We start from the raw sequence: 22186 nt of genomic DNA, 5'->3' as shown, positions 1-22186 counted from the left end.
TTTTCTGGCCCTTCGGTAGTTGCCAAAACTCTCCCAGCCCCCAGAGCAGGCGCCCTGGCCCAGCCCGAGCCAAGCAGCTCAGCCCGTGTCCCCACACCGGGGCAGGATGCGTCCCCAGCCCCGGGACTTCCCGCTGCCCCTCCGCACACCCTGCAGCCCTGCAGCCCAGCTCCTCCTCCCAGGGCCTCCAGGAGCAGTTTCAGGGCTCTGGCTGTGCCAGGATGGCTTCAACCACAGCTTTCCAGGCTCCTGAGGCCAGACGCAGCCCTGGCTCAGGCAGGGGACGATTTTGGGAGCAGCCTGGCTCAGACACGACTGCAGCCCGCAGGCGGCTGTGACAGTGATGCACATGATACGTCTTTTACAGCTCTGTCCCCACGGCTTTATGGCTTGACCGTCACCTTCACGCGCTGCTCGTGCAGGGTGACAGGTTGCACTGACCGAGCCCCGTGTTTGCACTAAACAAACCCCAAGAGAACAGTGCTGGCCAGGCAGGGGGGGGATGTAACAGGAGCAGGGGCCTGGAAGGAGCCTGTGTCACACCCCGGGGGTGGGGGGGACGGACACCACCCACATGCAGGTGACTGTAGGAAAAGTGACAGAAATAACCTCATAAGCCGGAAACCTGAGAGTGCCTAGAAAGAGAAACGAGAGCAGCCGCCGAGCTGAGCGTCACTCGAGGTGATGGCGATGCTGGGGAATCTCCACCAGCCGCTGCTCCTGAAGGCATCAGCAAAGACCCCCCCCCCGTGGGAGCCGCCCCACGGGTGCTGGGGATGCCCCCCCACAGGACGCTGCGCCCAGAACCACCGCAGACCCCCTCGGCTGTGCAGGGAACCAGGCCCGACTGCGCCCATCCTTTTATTGTGAAATGCGATAAATACACCACCGCCAAGGACCCCGCGACCCCGCAGCCCCGCGGAGCCCAGCCGCAGAGCCTGGCACCGCCATCCCCTACATATATATATATATATATATATTATATAAAACAACACCACAAAAAGAACAATTGGAGCCCCGGGGGCGAGCGCAGGCAGGATGTGAGCCCAGCCCCCCGCCCGCAGCACGGAGCAGGGGGTGCACAGCCAGGCTGGGGGGCTTGGAGTGGGGCCATGGGGGAGGAAAAAAGGGTGTGTGGGGGGCACTTGTGCCCCAAATCTTTGTTCTTCCAGTTCTGTCATGCGCGCGAATCCGGCTGCTCCAGAACCATCCGGCTCCCGCTGCCCGTGGCGAGGGGCTGAGCGGCGCCGGGGGACGTGCCCAGGGCCAGTGCTGCCGCCCCAGGAGCTGGGGGGTCGCGGCCGTCCCGTCCCCTCGCATCCCTCAGAGGTTGTCGGAGGAGGCAGACGGGTTGGTGTAGGTGAAGGTGCCGCCCCCCGCAATGGTGCCTGCCACCTGGGAGGGGGGGAAACAAGGTGGGGGGGGTCACAACAGAGCCGGGCTGGGGAGGGCTGGGGGCTGAGCCCCCCCAAAGTCCCCACAAGGCCTGGGGGCAGTGGGAGACCCCCTGGCAAGCAGATCCATGGGGGTCAGCCCTGCAGCAGCCAGTGCCATGGGCACCACGAACAGCCCGGTTTTAACCAAAAATACCCATGTGGACACCCCCGGCCCTCCTCTGGGGCCGTCCCAGCCCCCCGGCCACGGGAGCCAGTGGAGGATCAGCGCAGCCAAAGCAGCCTGGGCCGCTTTTCTCTCCTCCCGCTGGCTAAGCCTGCCCAGCAAGAGCGAAGGTAAATATTTACCCAGGCCCCTGGTATTTGAACAGCGCGAGCTGCTTGCACAGCGCGGAACAGCTGGATACGGCCCCCGCCCCGCAGCACCGGGCGCAGCAAACAGTGGGGCCGGGGCCAGCCCCGAAACCCGCACCGCTCAGGGCAGCCGCAGCCCCGCACGTGCGCACGCGGCGCCCGATGCTGGTGCCAGGTCTGGACCCCCCCACACCCCACCCCCCCTTTGCCCCCTCGTGCCCCAGCTGCAGGGTGCCAGGATCTGGCCGAGCCTGAGGATGGGGCACGGGGAGGCAGCGGTTCCGCCGAGCCCCCGCGCACCCAGCGAGGGTGGGCGGGGGGGGGCGGCCGCCCAAGGTCGCCGGCAGCTTCCTGGCTCCGGCCACGGCTCCATCCAGGCGTGAAAGGTACGCTCACCTCCCAGCTCACCTCCCAGCCAGCCACAGCCCAGGGCAGGCTCCCAGGGACCGGGGCCACCAAGTCCCCGTCCCCACCGGCTGTTTTCGTCCTGCCGGCTCCGTCAAGGGCAGGGTCGAGGGACGCGGCCGCACCAAAAAGCAGAGGCCCCGGCACCACCTCGGTGCCAGGGCACCGCCGGCGCTCGGCTCTCACCTGGCTGTAGGGGTTGTGCTTGCTGTTGGGGGACACGTAGCGCCCGTGGCTCTGGTACGGGGGGTACTCGGCCATGGGGTGGTAGGAGTCCTTCGTGCTGAACAGGTCCAGCTTCCCTCGGCTCTTCCGGCGGCAAGAGCAGGTGGTCTGGGGGGACAGGGGGGCTCCGTGAGTGGGACGGGGCCAGGGGCCCAAAGGCAGCGGGGACGGGGACACGGGCTCAACAGCGGAAGGCCGGTGAGGATGAGGATGGGGACTCACCAGGAGAGCACAGATGAGGATGCTCAGCAGCAGCAGGATGCAGACCAGGACCAGCAGAGCAATGGCCCAGTCCGGAACCTGAGGCTGCGCCACCGGGGCCGTCACTTCCACGCCACCTGAGGAGCAGCAGAGCCGTGTCCATACCATCGGGCACAGCCCCGCCAGACCCCCGGGAAGGGGCCAGAAGGGAAAGAGCCCTCCTCCCCTCAGGCCCAGCCCAGCACACTGACACAGGCACTCGTCCCACTTGTCCCACCAAGGATAAACCCAGGACGGGTGCAGAAGCCACCCAAAGCGGCCGTGCTGGGCTCCCCCTGCTCAAAGCACCCCCGGGGCCCGAGACCCCCGCTCACTTTGGATGTCGGCCAGCTGCAGATCCATGATGTACCCGTTCGAGTCCAGCTGGCTTCTCAGCTTCTTCTCGGCAGAGTCACTCGTGATGGAGTCGTTGCTGTGCCCAAACACGAGGGTGGATTGCACTGCCACCGACCCTTGGCTGCTTGAGAGAAGAGGTGTTTGAGCTGGGACCGCCACCTCCCGCTACCCCCCCTGCTGTCCCCCCTGCCAGGGGCTCTGCACTGCGCTGGGCTTCCCAGCCTGAGCCCCTGCCCACGGTACCTGAAACGGAGCTCACTGCATCCCTTGTAGGTCTGCCTGCCCATGCAGCTTGTGCAGCCAAAGACACTTTCAAACTGGAAAAAAAAAGCATTGGGGGGGATCACGACCACATCCCCAGCTCTCACCCCACTGCCTCCCAACCCTGGCATCCTCCCCTTCACCCCAGCATGGCCCCATCTTCTGCTGCCCCCACTTCTCTCCCCAGTGGGACGGGGCTGCAGAAGCAGCTCACGGAGCTCAGGGCACGTTTACAGGGAGCCCCTACCTACAGTGGCTCCTTCCTGGCACAGACCACGAGGTCTTTGCTTGCCCAGGGCAGCCAGCGGGCAGGGCTGGCACTCACCATGGTCAAGACAGCACGGCTCAGGCTCCTGTACTCCTTCGACGTGGGATCGAGCAGGCTCTGGCTGAAGTTTCTGTTCAGAATGCGGAAGGACAGCGGGACGCGGAGGAGCAGCTGGACCACGGTGGGAGGCAGAGCTGCGGCTTTGCTGGGGTTGGGACCCCCGCTGCTCCCGAGCACGGCCGTGGGGGTCTTGCCGTGCGCTGTGCTGCCCTGAGAGGTGACAGAGGCTGTCTTTGTGGGGACAACCTCGGCGCTGCTGTTCGCGGTGGCGTTGGTGTTGGACGTGGGGATCACGGTGCCACCAGCCACGGGGGAGGTGGGAACCACGGAGCTGCCGTTGGCTGCGCTGCTGCTTTTGGAGGGGGGGACCCCATTGCTGTCGTTTGCGCTGATGTTGGAGTGGGGGAACATAGGGATAATGGAGACGGGCACCGCGGTGCTGTCGGCTGTGGCATTGCCAGCAGAGCTGTTGCCTGTTGTTGGGAACGCTGTCACATGGGAGGGGACAGGGCCAAGGGACCCATTGCCGCTGGTGTTCTGGGAGGTCACGTTGTTCAGAGTGGGCGTCATCACCGTTGTCTCAGTGGTGGTCTCGGTGGTGGTGGTCTCTGTGGTGGTGGTCTCTGTGGTGGTGGTCTCTGTGGTGGTGGTCTCCGTGGTGGTGTTCGAGGCGTGCGTACCTAAAGGACAAAGGGGGTCAGGAACTGGGGCTACAGCATCAATTTGGGAAGAAATTCTACACAACGAGGCTCCTTTATGAGACCTTCCTTGGGACAAAAAGGTGCAGAGAAGTCCCACAACCTCCATGAGACCAACGCCTGCGAGGCCAGCAAGAACTTCAGGAACAGCCCCGGTGAGACTCATGCTGGGCGCATGTGGCATGAGCAAGGGGTGCCTGGGCGGCTGCCCCATGCCCAGCCCTGCAGAGCCGTGCCCCGCTCAGGACCCACTGCCACGTTGTGCCACTAAAATCTTTGTGATGAATGCAAACGGCTGGGCTACAAAGGCAGAAAGCCCCACGGCGCTCACACCCCTGCTCCCCAGGATGTGCATCGCCTGGCTCGCAGCCAGCGCAGGCGGCTCCTCGCGGGCGCTTTCCCAGCAGGTGCCGCAGGAGCCCTGGAGGAGCGCCCGGGGTCCGGACATCTTGCTGAGGCACACGCCCGCATACCAGCCTGCGAGCCCCAGGCGCAGCCTGCTCCATCCAGCCCCAGCACAGCCCGTCCGCCCCGTGCTCAGCCCCGGCCGATCCCTTCGGTCGGCGCTAAAAGGGACATGGACACGGCCAAGGGCTGAGCAAGGTCCCCAGCTCCTGGGTTTTTTGGGGACAATCAGCCCTGGGGCACTGCACCCCGGGGACAGAGCACACCAGGCGGTGATGCACCCGCTGCTGGGTGCTGAGGGTCACGGGGTGCCACCAGGTCCCTGCTCACAAAGCCAACCGGGAGACCCCCCCCCCCCCCCCCCACCTCCCCACCCCGTTACCACCCCGCGCACCCAAGTCCCAACCCAGCTCCCACCAGCTCAAGGTGCCGCCAGCCCCCGGTGCCGCCAGCCCCAGCGCCTCACCTGCACCCAGCACCACGAGCAGCAGCGGCAGAAGCGCGGTGAACTCCATGGGGCTCGTCCGGGGGGGTGGGCCCAGTGCCTGTGGGGGCTCAGCGGCAGCTGCTCCTCCCGTTAGGCAGCGGCGTTGCGTGATCGGGAACTGGTGGCTCGGCGGCGGCTGCGGCTTTATAGAGCACCTGGAGCAGGTGGGGAGGCCCCACCCCGCCACCGGCCCCGACCTGCACGTGGTGAAGGGGGGGCCCCCTCCACCCTGCTTGACGCAGGGCACGAGGGTGCCATCTCACCACCGGGACCCCTGGGGCACCCTCCGTCCTGTGCTGGGGTCCTCCTGCAGCTCCGTGCCTTCCGTGCTGGGGTCCCCTCGTGGCTCTGCGCTCTCCCAGCTTGGGGACCACGGAGGGGACACTGCCACAGCGTCCCCCGTGCCGTGGGACGTGGCCTCAGGCAGGGGCGCTGGGTAGGGGGCAGCCATCGGATGGTCCTTGTGCACGGGGGGTCCCGGCCGTGCCATGGCCCCTGGGAGCTGGTGGGGAGCATGGGGTGGGGGCCAGAGCCCCGCAGCCCCCCTGTAGATGGGGGGGCCTCATCCTCTCATTCAGCCTGGGGTTAATCATTACCGGCCCGGCCACTGCCTCGCCCTACACTCAAATAAACTCTGGCACCCCCCCCCCCCCAAACTGCTTACGCAGGTGAGGCCCAGGGCCCCACTAAACCCCAGTCCCTCCCCACCGCCAAATGTCCCCACCTGGTCCCTGGGCTTGGCACCAGGGTCCCAGGGGGCACAAGCCCCCCTCTGCTGCTGGAGAAGACTTTCCTGCTCGCCCCGGGGGACACCAGGAGCAAACCCCGTGTGGGAGATGCGGCCCCCCATGCCTGGTGCCAAGCCGGATGCCCGAGCCCCACCCCAGAGGCACCAGGTGCCACCCAGGCCAGGCACAGAGCCCCCGTCCTCCCCTGGGGCCATGTGCTCCCCCCACGGCCAGGCTGCGGGGTCCTTTCCACCCCCCTGCCCCTGCCCAGGGGGGAGAGCCCCAGTTCCTGCGGAGGGCTCGGTGTCCCCGCTCCTGCCCAGCCCCAAACTCCCCCCCCCAACCCCATGCAGGTGGTACTGCTGTGTGCTGCGGGGGGGGGGGTCTGGGGGCATTGGGGCAAGGGGGAGGGCAGGAGAGGGGGGACCCCCGGCTGCAGAACAGCAGCACAACGGAGAGGCCGCCTGGGCACCAGACCCAGCTGCACCCAGCGCCCACGATGGGACCGCGCTTTCCTTACCCAGCCCCTCAGTTCTGTGCCCAGCTCGGCCTCAGCACCGGGGATGGGGGTCCCAGGCTGCGAGCCGTGCCCCCCCCCCCCCCCAGCTCAGCACACGGGCACAGGTTTGTGGTTGTGTCGTCGTTTGGCTTTGTTTTTGGCGTTTTTATGGGCTGCGAAACTCCTCTTAGCAGAAAAACACGGGGGGGGGGGGGGGGAGGAAGGGGCCGGGCACCCGGAGCTGCGCCCCCGCGCCCCCAGCGCCCCCCAGCACCGGGCTCGGGAGCCGCGGGGCCGGGCCCCAACCCCCCTCCACGCGTGGACGCGGGGCACGAACCCCACGCGCGCCCCCGCCCCACGCGCGCCCCCGTCGCCCCGCCCGGCGGCGCTGGAGCTGCGGCGCCTCCTGGCGGGCGCGGCCCCGCGCAGCGCCCGCACCGAGCCCCGGTGGCGCGGAACGGGACCGGGACCGGGACCGGGATCGGGACCGGTACCAGGGCCGGGACCGGGGCCGGGACCGGGGCCGGCAGCGGAGCCCCCGCGCCTCCGTCCCCCGTGGCAGCCCGCCCCCTCGGGCCCGGTGCCGAGGGCTGCCCGGGGATACGGGCACGGCGCCGGGCCGAGGGCGGACGGGACGGGACGGGACGGGAGGTGCCCGGTACCGAGCGGTGCCTCCCCCCGTCCCGTCCCGTCCCGTCCCGTCCCGCTCGGCGCACGTGCCCGCAGCCCCGCCGCTCTGCCCGGTACCGGCAGCACCGTGCCGGTAGCAAGCACCGGCCCATCCCCTCCAGGCTCCGGTACCGACGGGGCGGCGGCTGCCCGGTACCGCTCGCGTTGCCCTTTTAAGAGCGGGGCCCACCTCCGCCGCCGCCGCGGGGCCGGTGCCGGTGCGGGCCCCGCGCGCTCCGGGGCGGGGCGGGGCGGGCTCGGGAGGGATGGGGGGGGTTCGGGCGGGGGGGGGGGGCACATTCCGCCGCGTTGCCGGGCCAGCCGTCGCCATGGCGACCGGGCACTGCCGCCGGGGCTCGGCGCTCACGGCGCAGTTCCCACGGAGCGGCCCCGCGCGGCGGCGGCGGCGGCGGCGGCTCCGCTCCGGTCCCTCCGGGGCGGCGGCAGGGCCGGGATGCGGTGCAGTGTTGTGCCCTCGCCTACCAATATTGCACTCGTCCCGGCCTCCCGCCGTCCCGGGTTCCGCCGGTAGGACCGGCCGGGCACCGGGCTCCCCCCCCGACGACCCACGGGAGGACGGCGAGGGAAGGAACCGGGAGCACGGGGCGGGGGGGGGGGGGGGGGGGGGGGGCCGGGGCCGCCCCCTAGGAACGGGGCGCGCAGGCGAAAATCCGGTGGAAACTTTATGGCCCGGCGGCGGGCGGGGCAGGGCCGGGGGGGGGGACACGGCCCCGCCGCCCACCGGAGCCGCCCCGCTGCTCCCGGCAGTGCAAAGTCCGCGGGGGGGTGGGTGGGGGTTGGGGGCGTCGGGGGGCAGCGGAGCCCGGACCGAGCCCGGGTGCCGCGGGCGGAGGGGGGGCCCCGGGCCGGGGGGGGGCGGCTCACTCGCGGCCCTCCAGCAGGAACCGGCGGAAGGGCTCGAAGTCTGCGGGGATCGTGTCTGCGGGGGGGCGACAGCGGGGGGGGGGGGCCGTGAGGAGCCGGGGCGGGGGGGAGATAAAGCCCCCTCCCGGGATAGCCGGACCCCCCCCCCGAGCTGCCCAGCCGAGCCCCAGAGAGCGGGACAAAACCCCCCGGGCACCGGGACAGGCCCCGGCCCACGCGGGGGGGGGGGTCCCGGGGGACTCCCCGCTGGGGGGTGGGGGGGCATCCCGCTCCCCCCCACCGCCCCCCGTTCGCCACGGGGCAATAGGGGCGAGGCTGCTCGCTCCCCGCCCCGGTGCTCGGGGGAGGGGTCCCGGTGCTCGGGGGGGGTCCCGGTGCTCGGGGGGGGTCCCGGTGCCCGGGGGGGTGCCGGTGCCCGGGGGGGGGTCCCGGTGCCCGGGGGGAGCCCCGTGCTCACCGTTGCAGCGGTACTGCAGGTTGGACCAGATGATGTTCTCCTGGGAGAAGCAGAAGACCCCCAGCCGCCCCCCGCGCATGGTGGTGTCGATGATCACCCCCGAGTCCGCCACCAGCCGCGGGCCTTCGTACAGCCGGACCCTGAGGGGGGGGGCAAGGGGGGGGGGTCAGCCAGGACCGGGGACCCCCAACCCGGGGTGGGGGGGGTGCGGCACGCTGAGGAACGGGGCGGGGGGGGGGGGTGAACAGGGGCACCGCGACGGGGCCCCCGTCGGGGCTGGAGGCGCACCGGGGGGCTTCTGTGAGCCCCCCCCCCCCTTCCCCACCCCCAAAAAAATAACCACCGCCGGGATGGAGGCCGGGGCCCCCGCGCCGCCCCCGGCCCGGCCCCGCTGCCTTTTGTCGGGCGCTTTGCATGTGAAAGGCCCCGGCGGCCGGCGGGGTCGCCATGGAGACGGGACAATGGCCGCGGGGGCCCGGACGGGGCGGACGGGCCCGGCCCCCGGAGCCTCCCCCCCCCCCCCCGCGCCGCGGCGGCCGCCCCGACGGGTTCCTTAAAGGGGAAAAAAGCGCCGGGGGGGGGGGCAACGGGGCCGGACCCACCCCCAGCGGACGGAATCTGCCCCACAGGTCTGATCCCCGCTCCCAGTGGGTGCCGCCTCCCCCCCCGCCCCGTCGGTCCCACCGGGGCAGGAGCCCCTCCGACCTCCTCTCCGGGTCAGTCCCAAGGGGACAGGACCCCCCTCCCGAGGGGACAGGACCCCCCTCCCGAGGGACGCCATCCCCGCCACCGTGGCAGTCCCACGGGGGCAGGACCCCCTCCTCATTGCTGTCACCCCCCAACTCCAGTCGGTCCCACGAGCCCAGGACCCCTCCCCATGCTGTCACCCCCTCACCAGGCCGGGACCCCTCCCCGAGGACCCGCAACCTCCGCGCTGAGACTGGCCGGGCTCCTGCATCCCCCCCCCGGGTGCTGCCAGCCCCAGCGTCCCCCCCCCCCGCAGCCCCCCGCTCACCTGATGTAGCCCACCTGGGGCCTGTGCACCAGCTGCCAGCGGTACGACGTCTTGTCCCTCCAGCCCACGTTGCGCGGGTCCTTCCACAGCAGGCGGACGTGCTCGGGCGTGTGGCCCGTGTGCCACAGCGCGTTGCGCAGGTGCTCGCCGGGGCCCGTCGTGGACTTCACCGCCTGGGGGTGCGCGGGGCATCAGGGGGACCCCGCTGGCAGGGCCTGACCCGGTCCGGGGCAGGGGGGGACACACAGGAGGGTGGCAGCACCCACCTTGAGCTGCAGCCCCGGCTCGGCCACGGCACGGAAGGGGGTGGCCTGCCAGTACGTCTGCTCCGTCTGCTTCCACATCACCACGTAGAAGCTGGCGCTGTCCTGGTAGCTGAAGATGAAGCCAGCGTAGTCATCGTCGGTGACGGTGTTGACGTGGAAGGTGCCCTCAAAGTCCACCCCGTTGAAAGCTGTGTAGCCTGCGGGTGGGCAAATAGAGGAAGGAGCCCCCTCCCCAGCATGGGGACGGGACCCCGCGCACTGCCGCCATCCAGGGCGGTTTTTACCCCTCTCCACGGGGCACAGAAGTGGCCCTTGCCCCCCAGCAAGCAGGGGACAAGGATAAAGGGGCTGTCCCATGGGGTCTGCACCTCTTACCAACAGCCAAGCCTGGGTCGCTGTTCATGGTCTGCACAATCTCCATGCCCTGTGGATGAGACCTGGGTTAGGGGCGTCCCCGGGGACCTCCCGGCCCCTCTCTGCTCCCACCCCAGCAGAAACATGGGGGGCAGCACCCACACCTGGTTGAGGACAACCCAGTTGGGATCAATCTGCGCATCCCCCTCGGGGTCCAGGATGACGGTCTGGTAGGCGCGGAAGTCGGTCAGCGTCACCTCGGCGCTCTCCGGGCACACGTCCAGCTGGTCGATCACCGTGTCGTTGTCGAAGTCCTCCTCGCACGCGTCGCCCACGCCGTTCCCTGGGCACACGCGCACGGGTCACGGAGGGACGGGTCCTTCCAGAGGGCTCTGCCTCCCCCTGCCTGCCCAGCGCTCACCATCCGAATCCTTCTGGTTGGGGTTGGGGATCAGGCGGCAGTTATCCGGGCCGGGTGGTGTGTAGTCAGGGATGCCATCGTTATCATCATCATTGTCACAGTCGTCCCCCAGCCCATCGTTGTCTGAGTCCAGCTGGGAGCTGTTGGGGATCTCAGCGCAGTTGTCCTTGGTGTCCTGATGCCCGTCCCCATCACTGGCAGGAAGAACGCAGTCAGGGCAGCACCACAAACGCGGGGACCTGGCGCTGAGCTCCAGCACCTTCACCCACCCCAAAGACCCCTCATCTCAAGGACCCTCACCTGTCCTCGTTGGTGTCACAGATGTCCCCTACCAGGTCACTGTCCATATCTGTCTGGAAGAGACCAAAGCCCTAGTTCAGCGGGCACCCCAGGGCGACAGGACCCCAAACCCCGCCAGCCGGGGGGCAGGGTCCTGCAGACCCCAGGACACCCGTCTCGACGTGTGCTGGCTGCCCAATGCCATACCTGAGTTGGGTTGCTCATTTCAGGGCAACTGTCACAGGCATCCCCAACGCTGTCCTCGTCCCGGTCTGTCTGCAGCGGGTTGGGCACCTTGGGGCAGTTATCCAGCATGTTGGGAATTCCTGCAAGGACAGAGGCGTGTGGGTGCCCTCAGCACCCCAGCGTGGCTGTGACAGTCCCCGCTCTGCAAGGAGCCCCCCGCCACACGCAGTCAAGCCTCATGAGCCGCTCACCGTCCCCATCGATGTCATTGTCACAAGCGTCCCCCTCGCCATTGCTGTCCGTGTCCCGCTGGTCATTATTGGGCACGTTGGGGCAGTTGTCGCAGGCATCCCCAAAGGAGTCGGTGTCCGAATTCTGCTGGTCTTTGTTGGGGAAGAGCCGGCAGTTGTCCTGCAGGGAAGGGAAGGACAGAGATGCCCCCATTGTGGTGGCTGGCAGAGCAGAGCCACGCTCTGGCATGGGTCAGGGCAGGGGGACATCTCCAGTGTGCCTGGTGAGACCGTCCCAGAGCCACAAGCCCCGGTCTGCTGCCCCCCAGGAGCAGCATCCTGGGGGCGCCAGAATCAAGCCAAAGCAAGAAGCTGTGCCCCTTGCCCAGCACAAGCCCTAGCGCCACGGGCATGTCCTGCCCGCGTAGCACAAACACCTCCACGTTCTTGATGCCATCACCGTCTGCGTCATCGTCGCACTGGTCCCCAATGCCATCGTTGTCGGCGTCCTCCTGCCCTGAATTCGGCGTCAGGCGGCAGTTGTCCTGGAAGCACAGACACCAGTAAAGGCAGGGAGGAGGACAGCTCTGGAGCCCAGCCCCATGACAGGCTAGTGGGCTCCCAAGCCCCTCGCGCCCCTCGCCACGGGGAGGCCCACCTGCTTGCAGTGCTTGTTGTTGTCGATGCAGGGCAGGGGCTCATCGGGGTAGCCGTCGAGGTCCGTGTCTTGCCCGCACACATTGCCGTTGCCAGCCCAGCCCACGTTGCACTGGAGAAAGGAGGAATCAGGGGCTGGGAAACAGGGAAGAGTCCTGGCAGGAGCAACCGCTGCTCATGCCAATTCCTCCGGCACCCTCTGCTTCTCGGTCGTCCTGTCCCCGCCTTCCCGCTCACCGCACAGGAAATTTCACCGTTCCTCTCAAACACGCAGAAGCCGTTGATGTCGCAAGGGTTGGAGGTGGGAGTGCTGCAGGACCGCTGCGGGATGCAGCCGGACGTCTGATTCCCCACGAACCCTGACTTGCAGGGGCCACATTTGTAGGAGCCCTGGGAGAAACGGGGCACGGGGCAGGATCAGGAGAGTGAAGAGGCCCCCGATGTCGGGCAGGGGAGCAGGGCAGCTCCGCTCACCAGCGTGTTGGTGCAGATGGAGTTGGGGTCACAGCCACCATTGTTCCCATCGTTGCATTCATCAATATCTGTGCAAACCTGCAAGCAGGATGGGAGAAACCATCGACCTTCTGCCCCCGCAGCTCCTGCAGGAGACCCACCCCATGCCCGCGGCCTGCCTTCGGCACTGCTCTCCTTCAGAGCAGGGTCTGGCAGGCTCAGCATCCCCTGCTCATCGCTGCAGCCCAACAAACCGGAGCACCCATGGCCAAGCCCCACAGCACCGCACTCACCTGCTTGCTGGCCTTCGCGTAGTCGGCCCCCACACCAGAGACGGTGTTGCCTCGATAGCCACGGGGACAGGGCTCACAGCGGAAGCCGGGTGCTGTGTTGATGCACTTCGAGCCGGGGAAGCAGGGGTTGGCATGAGCACACTGCGGGCACGGGGAGAGAGAAAAGCTTTGCCCCGGGTACGGCACCGGCGAGAGCACCCCGGTGGGTCTGTCCCCACCGGGTGGCTTAGGGACACATACAGTGAGGGGAAGCATCTCGTGTGTGACACCTGCCCATGCTGTCTGCCAGCTCTGGGGCTCAGACCTCCCCCGTTGACAGGCACAAGGCCTGCTCACCTCATTGATGTCGGCGCAGTGTGTGCCGTTGCCCTCCAGGCCCGGCGGACAGGGCCCGCAGCGGTACCCGGGGTACTCGTACGTCTCCATGCAGTCCACGCCGCTGAAGCAGGGGTTGGGGTTGCAGCGAGAACGGTGCTCATGGAAGCCTGCGGAGATGAGGGCCGGGCAGCGTGGTGAGCTGGGATGAGCGCACGCTCCCCGGGGTGGCAGCCGAGCCACGGCAACACTCACCGCAGACCTGGCACTCCATGATGGTGTTGCGGATCAGGGACATCTCCTTCACCTGCGAGGCAGCAGAGCACAGGGCGTTAGGGACAGGGGTGACTTGGGGAACATCACGCCCCTGGGGTGCAGAACCCACATCCAAGCCCTGCCACGTATCTTCGAGCTCCACGCTGCCCTCGCGGTGCCCAGCGCCCTGCCCTTGGCCAAGCCCAGCCTGGGCAGTGCCGGTACCACTGCCCCGCCTCACCTGGTCCCTAATGTCTTCTCGCAGGTCTGTCAGGATGCGGTTGAAGAGGGTCAGCTGCGTGACCAGCGCCTTGGTCTGCTCGCCTGCCACAAGCAGGGAGGACAAGGTCAGCCCCAGCCCCAGGACAGAGGCAGCCTCCTGGGGCCAGGGGCTAGGGGCTGCCGTGCCCATCCCACGCCACACCGGTGGGCACGAGGCAACCCCCGACCCTTCCTTCTCCTCCCTCGTCGGGCGCAAAGTCACCCAGGTCCTGGGCCTTGCACTGCAAGGACAGGTGCCAGCAGCAAGGACCTGCCCAGCTAGTTCATCCCCACTGGGGTCCCAAGACCTCGCAGGACCCCTCCTGTACAGCACATCCCATGCCCCTCTGATCTGCCCCATGCCGGGGTGCCCAGCAGGTGCTAGGGACTCTGGGACAGGCTCCAAAGGGTTTTACACCTCCATGGAGCCTCAACCACCATCACCATCCCCACAGCTGGAAAAAGGGGAAGCAGAGCAGGGACTTACCCAGGATGGAGGCCAGCGCGTTTGTCACTGCAGGGAGGAAGACAAGATCTTGTTGAACACTGCTTTGGCCAGCACTCGGCCTGGAGACCCAGCACGCCCCCTGCCAGGGTGTGCTTGAGGGACACAGGAGCCACCAAGGAACAAGTTCCTCACGTGGAGGACTGCAGTGCCACCTGCCATCCCTGCACAACAAACTGCTGGGCAGGCTCTTGAGGCTCCGTGGCCCTCCAGACCGTGGTCCTCACCTTCCCTTGCATGGTTGCTCCTGGCCACCACGTGCACAGGAGCTCCCGTGTGCATAGGGCTGTCTGGCATGGGGCAGAAGCAGAAGCTCCCCCTGCACGATGTGATGCTGTGCCCCCTACGCACCAGCCTGTGCTCTTTGTGGTGCCCACCCAACGTGCCGTACGACACGTAGCACGCATGGGGGAACCAGCCAGCCCCCTGTGCTCGGAGCAGAACATGGACGTGCCGTTACCTGCGCTGTGAATGGATTCATCTCCCTGGAACGGACACTCGCTCAGGGCCCCGACTCGGCTCATGGAGCCTCCCAGAATCAGCTTCATGGACTCCACGAACCCCTGACGTACCAGAGGAGACACAGTCAGCCACGGGAGGCTCTGCCTGTCCGAGGGGTGTGAAGGACACTCGGCCCCACGCGGGGGTCCCGGCACTCACCTGCATCCTCTGGTAGGCCTTCTGTCCTGTGCGCACCTCGATCGACTCCACCTCTGCCAGGGGGATCTCAGACAGCTCGGGCAGCCCCACGCTGGAGTCCACTTGCTTGCAGTCCACGTAGAGCTCCACGCTCAGCATGTCCCCGCGCAGCCCGCTCAGGCGCACGATCACCGTGTGGCTCTGCCCGTCCGCCACGTGCGCGTGCTGCAGGTTGACCGAGTGGAGCTTGTTGTCTTCCCGCAGGTAGCGCACCAGCACTGCGGAGGAGCGGGAAGGGGCCGTGAGCTCTCCGCCCCGGCCCCTTGGGACCAGTTGCAGCAGACCCGAGCAGTCCCCGCCGAGCTCGGTCCCTGTTTCTCTTGCCACATCCCCGGCGTGTGCCCCCCACGTCCCCACGCAGCAGGCACCTACCCTTGTTGATCTTCCCCACCACGGACACCTCCAGCCACCTCGTGTTGTCTTTTTTGGAGTAGAGGCCAAAGAGGGTCCCCCCCTGCTTGGGGGGCAGGCGGAAGGTGGAGAGGAGGAAAACGTCGTTCACCGTCAGGAGCTCCATCCGGATTTTGTGCGTGATGCTGGCCATCTGCCGGGCCTCGCTCACCAGGAGCAGGTCGATGACTGCGGGGAGCCAAGGACGGGGGTCGCATCCTGCCCGGCCGCGCGGGATGCAGGGGGATGCCCGCTCCGGGGCACCGCCGCCGGCCCGACCCGCTGCAAATCGGCCCCGCCGGGCCCGGGGAAGCCCCGAGGACTCCCGGGGAGGCTCCGCACGGCCCCGCCGGCTCCGCCCAGCCCCGGCCCCGCGCGGTGGCGCTCCAGGACCGGGAGCGGGAGCGGCCGCCCCGCCGAGAAGGATCCGCGGAGTCCCCGCCACCGGCGGCCCGGAGCCCGGGAAACGGGCGGGGCCCCCGGCTCGGGGCCTTCCCCGCTCCCCCGTCGCTCCGGGGTTTCCCCGCGGGGGCGGCCGCACCGCCCCGAGCATCCCAGCTGCCGGGCGGGGAAGGCTGGCGGAGCCCCCGGCCCGGCGGAGGCGGGGAACGGAGCGGAGCGGGGACGCGGCTCCCGGGGAGGCTCCGGGAGCGGGAAGCGCGGAGCCCCACCGGGGCCGGGCCCCGGGAACCGGCGCGGAGCAGCCACCGCGGCCGCCCCGCCGAGGCGCTGCGGGAACCGGAGCCCCGGCGAGGAACGGGCCGGCTCTCGGCGCAGGCCCGGGGCGCTCCGGGGGAGCACGGAGAGCCCGGTCCCGCCGGGGCACGGCAGCCCGCTCGCTCCGTGCCGCCGCACCGGGCAGACCGGGAGGAGCCGCGACCCCGGGGCGAGCGGCGGCCGCGCAGCCCGACCCCGGCAGCCTCCCCGCTGGCCCCAACGCCCCTCGAGCCGGAGCCCTCCCGCCGCGGGCACCGCTACACGGAGCCGGGACGGGGACCGGCGTCCAGGCGGGACTGGCGGCGGCCCTGCCCGCAGCTGGCCCCGGGACTGCGGGCAGCGGCGACCCTCGGGGGTTCTGGCGGCCGTCCCGAGCTCCGGGGATGAATGTCCCTCTGTCCCCAGCGCGGAGCGCCGGCTCGCCGCAGCTGCCCGCAGCCCGGCTGCCAGACCTCCCAGGGAGAGCACAGCCGCTGTCAGCGGCCCCGGGCCGCCCGGCGGGGGCCGGCAGCCCCCGGCTGAGGGCAGCGGGGCAGAGAACCGCCGCCTCCCCGGCTCGCAGCGGGCCGGGAACGGCGGGGGCGCCCCGTTCGCGTCGCCCCGTCGGGGCTGTCCGACCGTCCCCGCGCCTGCCGCTGCCCGGCGGGACGGAGCGGCACCGGGAGCCGCCTTACCTTGCAGCCCCTGGCGAGCCGCGCCGGCGGCGCCCAGCAGGAGCAGCGCCAGGAGCGCGCCGAGCGCCGGGCCCCCCGCGGCCGCCGGTGCCCCCATGCCGCCGGTGCCGCCGGTGCGGAGCGGAGCGCGGCGGGGCGGAGTGGCGCGAGCGGGGAGGGGCCGGCGCTGGCGGCGAGGAGGAAACAAAGAGCCGTCAATCACGGACGCGCATCCCGGGGACCCCGGCGGGCGCTCCGCCGCGGCGGGCCGGCCGCAGCCCCGCCAAGCGGAGAGGAGCGGGGCGGGGCGGGGCGGGGCGCGGTGCACCGGGACCGGCCGGCGGCAGGGCCCGGAGCTGCGGGCGACCCCCGGGCACCTCGGCGCTGCCCGCCCCTGCACGGCTCCCGCTCACAGAAATTGAGTGTGGCAGGCGCCGGTTCACCGGGAGGTCAGGCAGTCTGGGGCCGCCTCGCTGAAAGCCGGAGCGGCCCCGGCAGCGCCGGAGCGTCCGGCCCGGGAGAGACGGGGACCGGGAGCCGCGGGGACAGCGCGGGGGACGGGGGGTGGCCGAGGCGGAGCCGCTTTGCCAAGGGTGCCTCGCGGCGGGGTCCCAGCCCCCGGGGCCAGGCGGCGCCCCCCGGGCAGCGGAGCCTCCGGGGCCGGCCCCGCTCCCCTGGCCGGAGAGGAGCGAGCGGAGCCAGGCCACCTGGAGCCGGCTCAGCGGCATAAATCAGCCTCAGGAACCGGCCCAAGCCTCCGGAGCAAAATAATGAGCTCATCCGAGAAGCTCCTTCACCTCTGCCCCGGGCTGGGAGCGGGAGCCCTGGGGACGCCGCGGGAGCCCCGACGGCGGGTCCCGACGGCAGCGGGGCGCGGAGCTCGGGGTGCGCCCAAGCCCCCGGACCGGGGACGCTCAGCCCCGGGGGCCGCCTCCGCTCTCAGGCCTCAGCCTCCCGGAGGGCTCGGGCAGAGCTCGGGGCACTCGGCCAGGCTGCAGCTGGAGGCCGCGGGGAGCGGAGCCGCGCAGCCGGGAGGCCGGGGCGGGCCCGGCGGCGGAGCAGCCCCGGCAGCTGGCCCCGCAGCTCCCGCTGAGCGCCGGCCAAGGCGAAGGAGCAGCGCGGCTCCCCGGCCGTGTTTACGGCTGTTTCCCCCGCCTCCATAACAACGGGCCGGGCCGGGCCGAGCCGAGCCGAGCCCCGGGGGCCGTCCCAGCCCCGCTCCCCCCCACATACAGCCGCTCCGGTGCACGCCAGGGCTGCCGGGGCCACACGGCTGCCTCCCCCTGGTCCCCCCCGTCCGGTGCGTGCCCGCTCCCCCCCGTTTTTTTTTTTTAATTATTTATTTTTTATTTTTTTTTCCCCATAGCAACGCGCGGAGCGTCCGGTAACGGACCGGTGTGTGTGGGGGGGTGGGCTCCGCTCCGTGGTGCTCGGTACCGGGATCCCGGCCGCGGAGGGGCCCCGGGCGCTGCGGAAACTGCCCCGACGGCGCGGCCACGGCTGCCGCCGCCGCCGCTAACGGGCTCGCCGCCGGTGCCGCCGGTCCCGCCCCGCGGTGGTGGCGGGCGGAGCCGCCCCGCCGTGTGGTTCCGGGTCGGGCGGGAAGATGGCGGCGCCCATGGAGCTGTTTTGCTGGGCCGGGGGCTGGGGGCTGCCCTCGGTGGATCCCGACTGCCTGGCCGTGCTGGTGAGCGGCGGCGGGACCGGCGGCGGGGCCGCTGCGTGCCCCCGGGCCGGGCCGGGCCGCCCCCTCCCGCCCCGTCCCCTCTCCTCTCTTGCAGACGTACGCGCGGTTCACGGGAGCGCCGCTGAAAGTGCACCGGGTGAGCAGCCCCTGGAGGAGCCCCTCCGGTAAGGGTCCGCACCGGGGCACCAAGCCCCGCTGCACCCCCTGCCCCATTGACGCACTGCCCCATTGTAGCCCCCACCCCGTTGCACCCCTTTGCCCTGTTGCACCCCCATTGAGTCATCACACAGCCCTGCTCCACTGTGCCCCCACCCCACTGCGCCCCCCACCCCATCGCATCCCCCACCCCATTGCGCCCCCGACCCCATCGCGCCCCCGACCCCATTGCGCCCCGACCCCATTGCGCCCCGACCCCATTGCATCCCCCACCCCACTGCGCCCCCCACCCCATTGCGCCCCCACCCCATTGTATCCCACACCCCACTGCGCCCCCCACCCCATTGCGCCCCCCACCCCGTTGCACCCCCTCTCCAACTGCATGCCCCCCATCGCAGAACTGTACCCCAGTGCACGCCCCATGCCCCGTTGCACCTCCCTTTGCCCTATTGCTTACCCCCCCAGCGTGCTCCACCTATCCCATCACGCAGCTTTCATCCCCTTATCTGCTCCCCTCGCATCGTCCTAGCCCCCTAGCCCCGTGCGTGTGCCCTCCCTCCCATCCTGCACACCCCTCGCTCTGCCCTGCGTGCCCTCACCCCAGCGTGGGGGCCCTGCTTCCCCCGCGGACCCCCCCAGCCCCTCATCACCGGTTGCAGGGGGACGCCCTGCAGCCACCCCTCTCCCTGCCCTCAGGGCGCCTGCCTGCGCTGAAGACGCGGGACGAGGGCACCATCTCCAAAACGCAGCAAATCATAACTCACCTCAGGAAGCAGGTAGGAGATGGCGACGGGCACCCCCTGGGTGCTGCAGGGGGCAGGAGCGCTCGCTGGGATGGAGGAAGCTGGAGCTGGAGCAGCAGCAGCGAGGGCATCCCCGGGGATGGGGCCAGGGCGCTCTGGAGGCAGCATGGTGCAAACCGGTGCGAGCTTTGCCCTGTGGACCCATCTGGCTGTCCCAGTGGTGGTGTTTGTTCTGGGGGCAAGCACAACACCATCTCGAGCCTCATGTATCTCGGGCAAGGTGGGCGCTGTCCCCTCCGTGCTCTGTGCTCCAGCGTGGCTCTGAGCAGGGAGCAGACCTGCAGGGCCCCTGGGGCACCCTCAGCTGCCCGCTCCCAGCTCTTCCCTTTGGGCCTGGAAGTCAAGACAAACCGTAACTCTCCTAGCGCTGGGTCTGGACACGGGTGGGTAGCGCTCAGAGGGAGCACAGCACCAGATCCTGCCCGCTCCGCTCCTGGGGTTGGCCGGGTGTCCATCCGGATAACCTCCCAACCTCCCAGCACACAGAGGAGCGAGAGCAAAGGGGGGTACGGAGCAGGGCTGGCCCTGCTGGCCGGTCCCTCTGCTCGCAGGCACTCGCTTTGTCACGGTCCCCTGAGGTTGCAGGATGGCTGCTTCCCTGCCAGCTCAGCCCCGTTTCCTTTCCTCCGCAGAAATACAATGCAGACTACGACCTCTCAGCCACGCAAGGAGCAGACACGCTGGCTTTCGTGTCCCTGCTAGAAGAGAAGCTGCTGCCAGTGTTGGTGAGTCTCAGTGTGGCCGCAGGGAACATCTCAGAGGTGCCTGCGTGCGCTGGGCACAGGCTGTCCTTGCGCCACCGCCATCGGCTGTGCTGGCTCTGGCACTCCCCGGAGCGTCGGCACGGGTTGTCCTCTGCTGCAGATCCACACGTTCTGGGTGGATGCGAAGAACTACGTGGAGCACACGCGGAAATGGTACGCCGAGACCATCCCCTTCCCGCTGAACTTCTTCCTGCCCAACTGCATGCACAAGCAGCATGTGGAGCGGCTGCAGCTCATGTGGGGAGATGGCTACATGGAGGATGAGGAGAAGCTGGAGAAGGAGGTGAGGGGATGTGTGGGAAGGAGGTGCCCAGCTCCGGGCACCGGGGCTCCTCGGGGATTGCCCGGAGGGACCATGTAAGGCCGAAATCTCAGCCTGGGATCTGGGGTTCCCAGCCTGAGCACCCCCTCCCCGTCGCAGTGACACCGCGACGCTCTGCAGCCCTGGCTCTGTCTTCATTCTCTAGCTGTACCGGGATGCTCGGGAATGCCTGACACTCCTGTCCCAGCGCCTTGGCTCCCAGAAGTTTTTCTTCGGAGACTCGTACGTGGCTACAGGGAGAACGTACTGCAGGGACTGCAGGGACTGCAGGGACTGCAAACCCCCTGCACCCAGGCAGGACTGAGCCCCCGTGGCTCACGGGGAAGCCGTAGCCCACAAACATTGCTTTGGGGAGTTGGACAGGCTGGAGGGGATGGAGCAACATGGGCAGGAACGATGTGAGAGCTTGTGGGATTTGCCACCAGCCTCAGCATCGTTTTTCCCCGGCTGCTGGGCATTTGTTGGAGCCGGCAAGGCTGCTCAGAGACAGGACTGTCCTGCATCCCACACCCCTGCCCTGTCCGCACCGCTGGGACTGGGAGCAGGGAGCCCTCCCGGCAAGGAGGAGCTGCTCGCTATCCCCAGGAGCGTGGCAGGGTGGCACAGAAGGGTGGGGGTGGCCGCTTCTTGGTGGCTTCGGGTGGGGACGGGGGATGGAGCTGCCCATGACCCAGTGGCGGATCTCTGTGCCCCAGGCCCGCTTCCCTCGACGCCTTTGTCTTCAGCTGCCTGGCGCCGCTCCTGAAAGCGAAGCTGCCCAACGGGAAACTGCAGCAGCACCTGAAGTCCCTGCAGAACCTGTGCAACTACTGCACCTCCATCCTCAGCCTCTACTTCCCCTGGGACGGAGGTGAGATGCACCCCCAGCCTCACACTGCACCTTTGGGGTGCCCCCCCTCAAAAAAAACCACACATGAAACCAAACACTGGTGCCCTGCTGCACCCTGTTTCCCCGCCCCCCCGCTCTGTTCCCCCCCAGGTGACCCCCCCACCAGCGCCCCGCGGGTTGGGGGTGCCGAGGGTGGCGACACGGAGGAGGACCCCCACAAGCGGCGCAACCAGCTGCTGTCGGTGCTGGTGGGGCTGGTGGCCATGCTGGGCTACGCCTTCCTGAGCGGCATCGTCTCCATCCAGCGCGGCGCCGTGGGGCCGGCTGGCCGCCAGCCCATCGCCCTGGAGGAGGAAGAGGAGGAGGAGGAGGAGTGAGGAAGAGCGGCCGCTCTCAGAGCTGTGATTATTTACTCGTCAGGCCACTTGAACTGACTGTTTTTACGCCGGTGGCCTCGCAGCGTTGCTCCCTGCAGGTGTGCCGCTCTGCGTCCCAGCAGAAATTACAGCCCTCGCCCGCCGCACCAATAAACCTCACTTTCTCCACCCGCGCTCTCCCGTCCTCCCTGCGGCCTCTCGTGCGTGCAGGGCCAGCCGCCTTTCCCCCTTCTCCCAGGTGCCCAGGCTGGGGGCACTAACGCGCTGCTCCATGGTTCCTCCAATCCTGTCTGCCCCCCCCCCCCCCCCCCAAATCCTTCCCTTATCCCCAGGAGGTGGAGGTCTGCAGGGTCTACAGCACCGGGAAACGTGGCGAAGAGGGAAAACTGTGGGTTTTCAAGGTCCTGTAGCTGCTCAGCACCTTTGTTTGCATCTGTGGCAGTGCTGGGAGCATCTCCCTCCCTCGGCAGTCGTGGGGCTGAGCCCTCTGCCTCTTGCCCTCGCAGCTCCCCTGCCCTCAGGCTGGCCAGGCAGAGCCAGCAGCACGTCCCATGGCACTGGTGTCCCCCTCCTGCTGTGCCACAGAAGGTGGTGCCACCCAGGCGGTGCAGCAGAAAGCAGCAGCGCAGGAGCCCAGGCTGGCAGCAGGACGTGTCCCCGGCCCGGCAGGCCACGAGCTCTCCCCTCGCTGCTGGAGGGCCGCCCGCCAGCCCGGCTCACCGCAGCAGCGCGCGTGGGGCGGCGAGCAGCCACCGGGCCTGTGGCTGCAGCAGGAATTCCTCCAAGGATGACAACTCTGTTTGCATTCCTCCACGCCTGCCAGGAATGGGGAGTTCCTTGCAGCTGGCACTGCCAAAAAGCACGTAGTGCGGTGAACGTCGCTCCGCAAGCGCTGCAAGACCCAGGG

The 22186-nt window shown here is 69.3% G+C and overlaps 3 protein-coding genes across 4 annotated transcripts; 1 reads left to right on the top strand and 2 right to left on the bottom strand.

Moving 5' to 3' along the window:
* Positions 1–848: 848 nt before the first annotated feature.
* MUC1 (mucin 1, cell surface associated) lies at positions 849–6494 on the bottom strand. Of its 2 annotated transcripts, none has more exons than XM_083813656.1 (7): positions 5134–6494; positions 3562–4244; positions 3219–3292; positions 2954–3099; positions 2601–2716; positions 2340–2486; positions 849–1395 (listed from the first exon to the last, which is right to left on the bottom strand). In XM_083813656.1, the coding sequence occupies exons 1-7, from the start codon at positions 5180–5182 to the stop codon at positions 1324–1326; spliced, it is 1287 nt and encodes a 428-aa protein (XP_083669782.1). In that variant the 5' UTR covers positions 5183–6494; the 3' UTR covers positions 849–1323. The 2 variants fall into 2 exon arrangements, with proteins under 2 accessions (XP_083669782.1, XP_083669783.1); XM_083813657.1 differs by having other exon boundaries at positions 2954–3096; positions 5134–6486.
* Positions 6495–7720: 1226 nt separating this feature from the next.
* THBS3 (thrombospondin 3) lies at positions 7721–16650 on the bottom strand. The gene is made up of 23 exons (XM_083813634.1): positions 16363–16650; positions 14954–15160; positions 14543–14799; positions 14343–14445; positions 13865–13891; positions 13358–13440; positions 13117–13168; positions 12883–13031; positions 12547–12687; positions 12275–12352; positions 12038–12190; positions 11802–11912; positions 11581–11688; positions 11165–11324; positions 10935–11053; positions 10749–10801; positions 10449–10642; positions 10192–10370; positions 10049–10097; positions 9674–9870; positions 9408–9580; positions 8393–8532; positions 7721–7990 (listed from the first exon to the last, which is right to left on the bottom strand). The coding sequence occupies exons 1-23, from the start codon at positions 16457–16459 to the stop codon at positions 7932–7934; spliced, it is 2889 nt and encodes a 962-aa protein (XP_083669760.1). The 5' UTR covers positions 16460–16650; the 3' UTR covers positions 7721–7931.
* Positions 16651–17090: 440 nt separating this feature from the next.
* On the top strand, positions 17091–21447 carry MTX1 (metaxin 1). Its single transcript, XM_083813660.1, has 8 exons — positions 17091–18028; positions 18123–18192; positions 18881–18960; positions 19620–19712; positions 19852–20034; positions 20219–20295; positions 20769–20923; positions 21053–21447. The coding sequence occupies exons 1-8, from the start codon at positions 17948–17950 to the stop codon at positions 21277–21279; spliced, it is 966 nt and encodes a 321-aa protein (XP_083669786.1). The 5' UTR covers positions 17091–17947; the 3' UTR covers positions 21280–21447.
* Positions 21448–22186: the final 739 nt, after the last annotated feature.

This window comes from Anser anser, assembly GCF_964211835.1.
Source record: "Anser anser genome assembly, chromosome: 28".
Classification (NCBI taxonomy): Eukaryota; Metazoa; Chordata; class Aves; order Anseriformes; family Anatidae; genus Anser; species Anser anser.
This window is presented reverse-complemented; position numbering and strand designations above follow the sequence as displayed.

Coding starts and splice junctions, on each gene's coding strand:
- MUC1 (XM_083813656.1), bottom strand. CDS start 5,182: ATGGAGTTCACCGCGCTTCTGCCGCTGCTGCTCGTGGTGCTGGGTGCA. Junction 3,293..3,561: donor GCCGTGCTGTCTTGACCATG/GTGAGTGCCAGC, acceptor TTTTTTTTCCAG/TTTGAAAGTGTCTTTGGCTG. Junction 2,717..2,953: donor GCAGCTGGCCGACATCCAAA/GTGAGCGGGGGT, acceptor GCTGCTCCTCAG/GTGGCGTGGAAGTGACGGCC.
- THBS3 (XM_083813634.1), bottom strand. CDS start 16,459: ATGGGGGCACCGGCGGCCGCGGGGGGCCCGGCGCTCGGCGCGCTCCTG. Junction 9,871..10,048: donor CGACCCAGGCTTGGCTGTTG/GTAAGAGGTGCA, acceptor GCCCACCCGCAG/GCTACACAGCTTTCAACGGG. Junction 7,991..8,392: donor CCTGCAGTACCGCTGCAACG/GTGAGCACGGGG, acceptor GCCCCCCCGCAG/ACACGATCCCCGCAGACTTC.
- MTX1 (XM_083813660.1), top strand. CDS start 17,948: ATGGCGGCGCCCATGGAGCTGTTTTGCTGGGCCGGGGGCTGGGGGCTG. Junction 20,296..20,768: donor AAGTTTTTCTTCGGAGACTC/GTACGTGGCTAC, acceptor TCTGTGCCCCAG/GCCCGCTTCCCTCGACGCCT. Junction 20,924..21,052: donor CTACTTCCCCTGGGACGGAG/GTGAGATGCACC, acceptor GTTCCCCCCCAG/GTGACCCCCCCACCAGCGCC.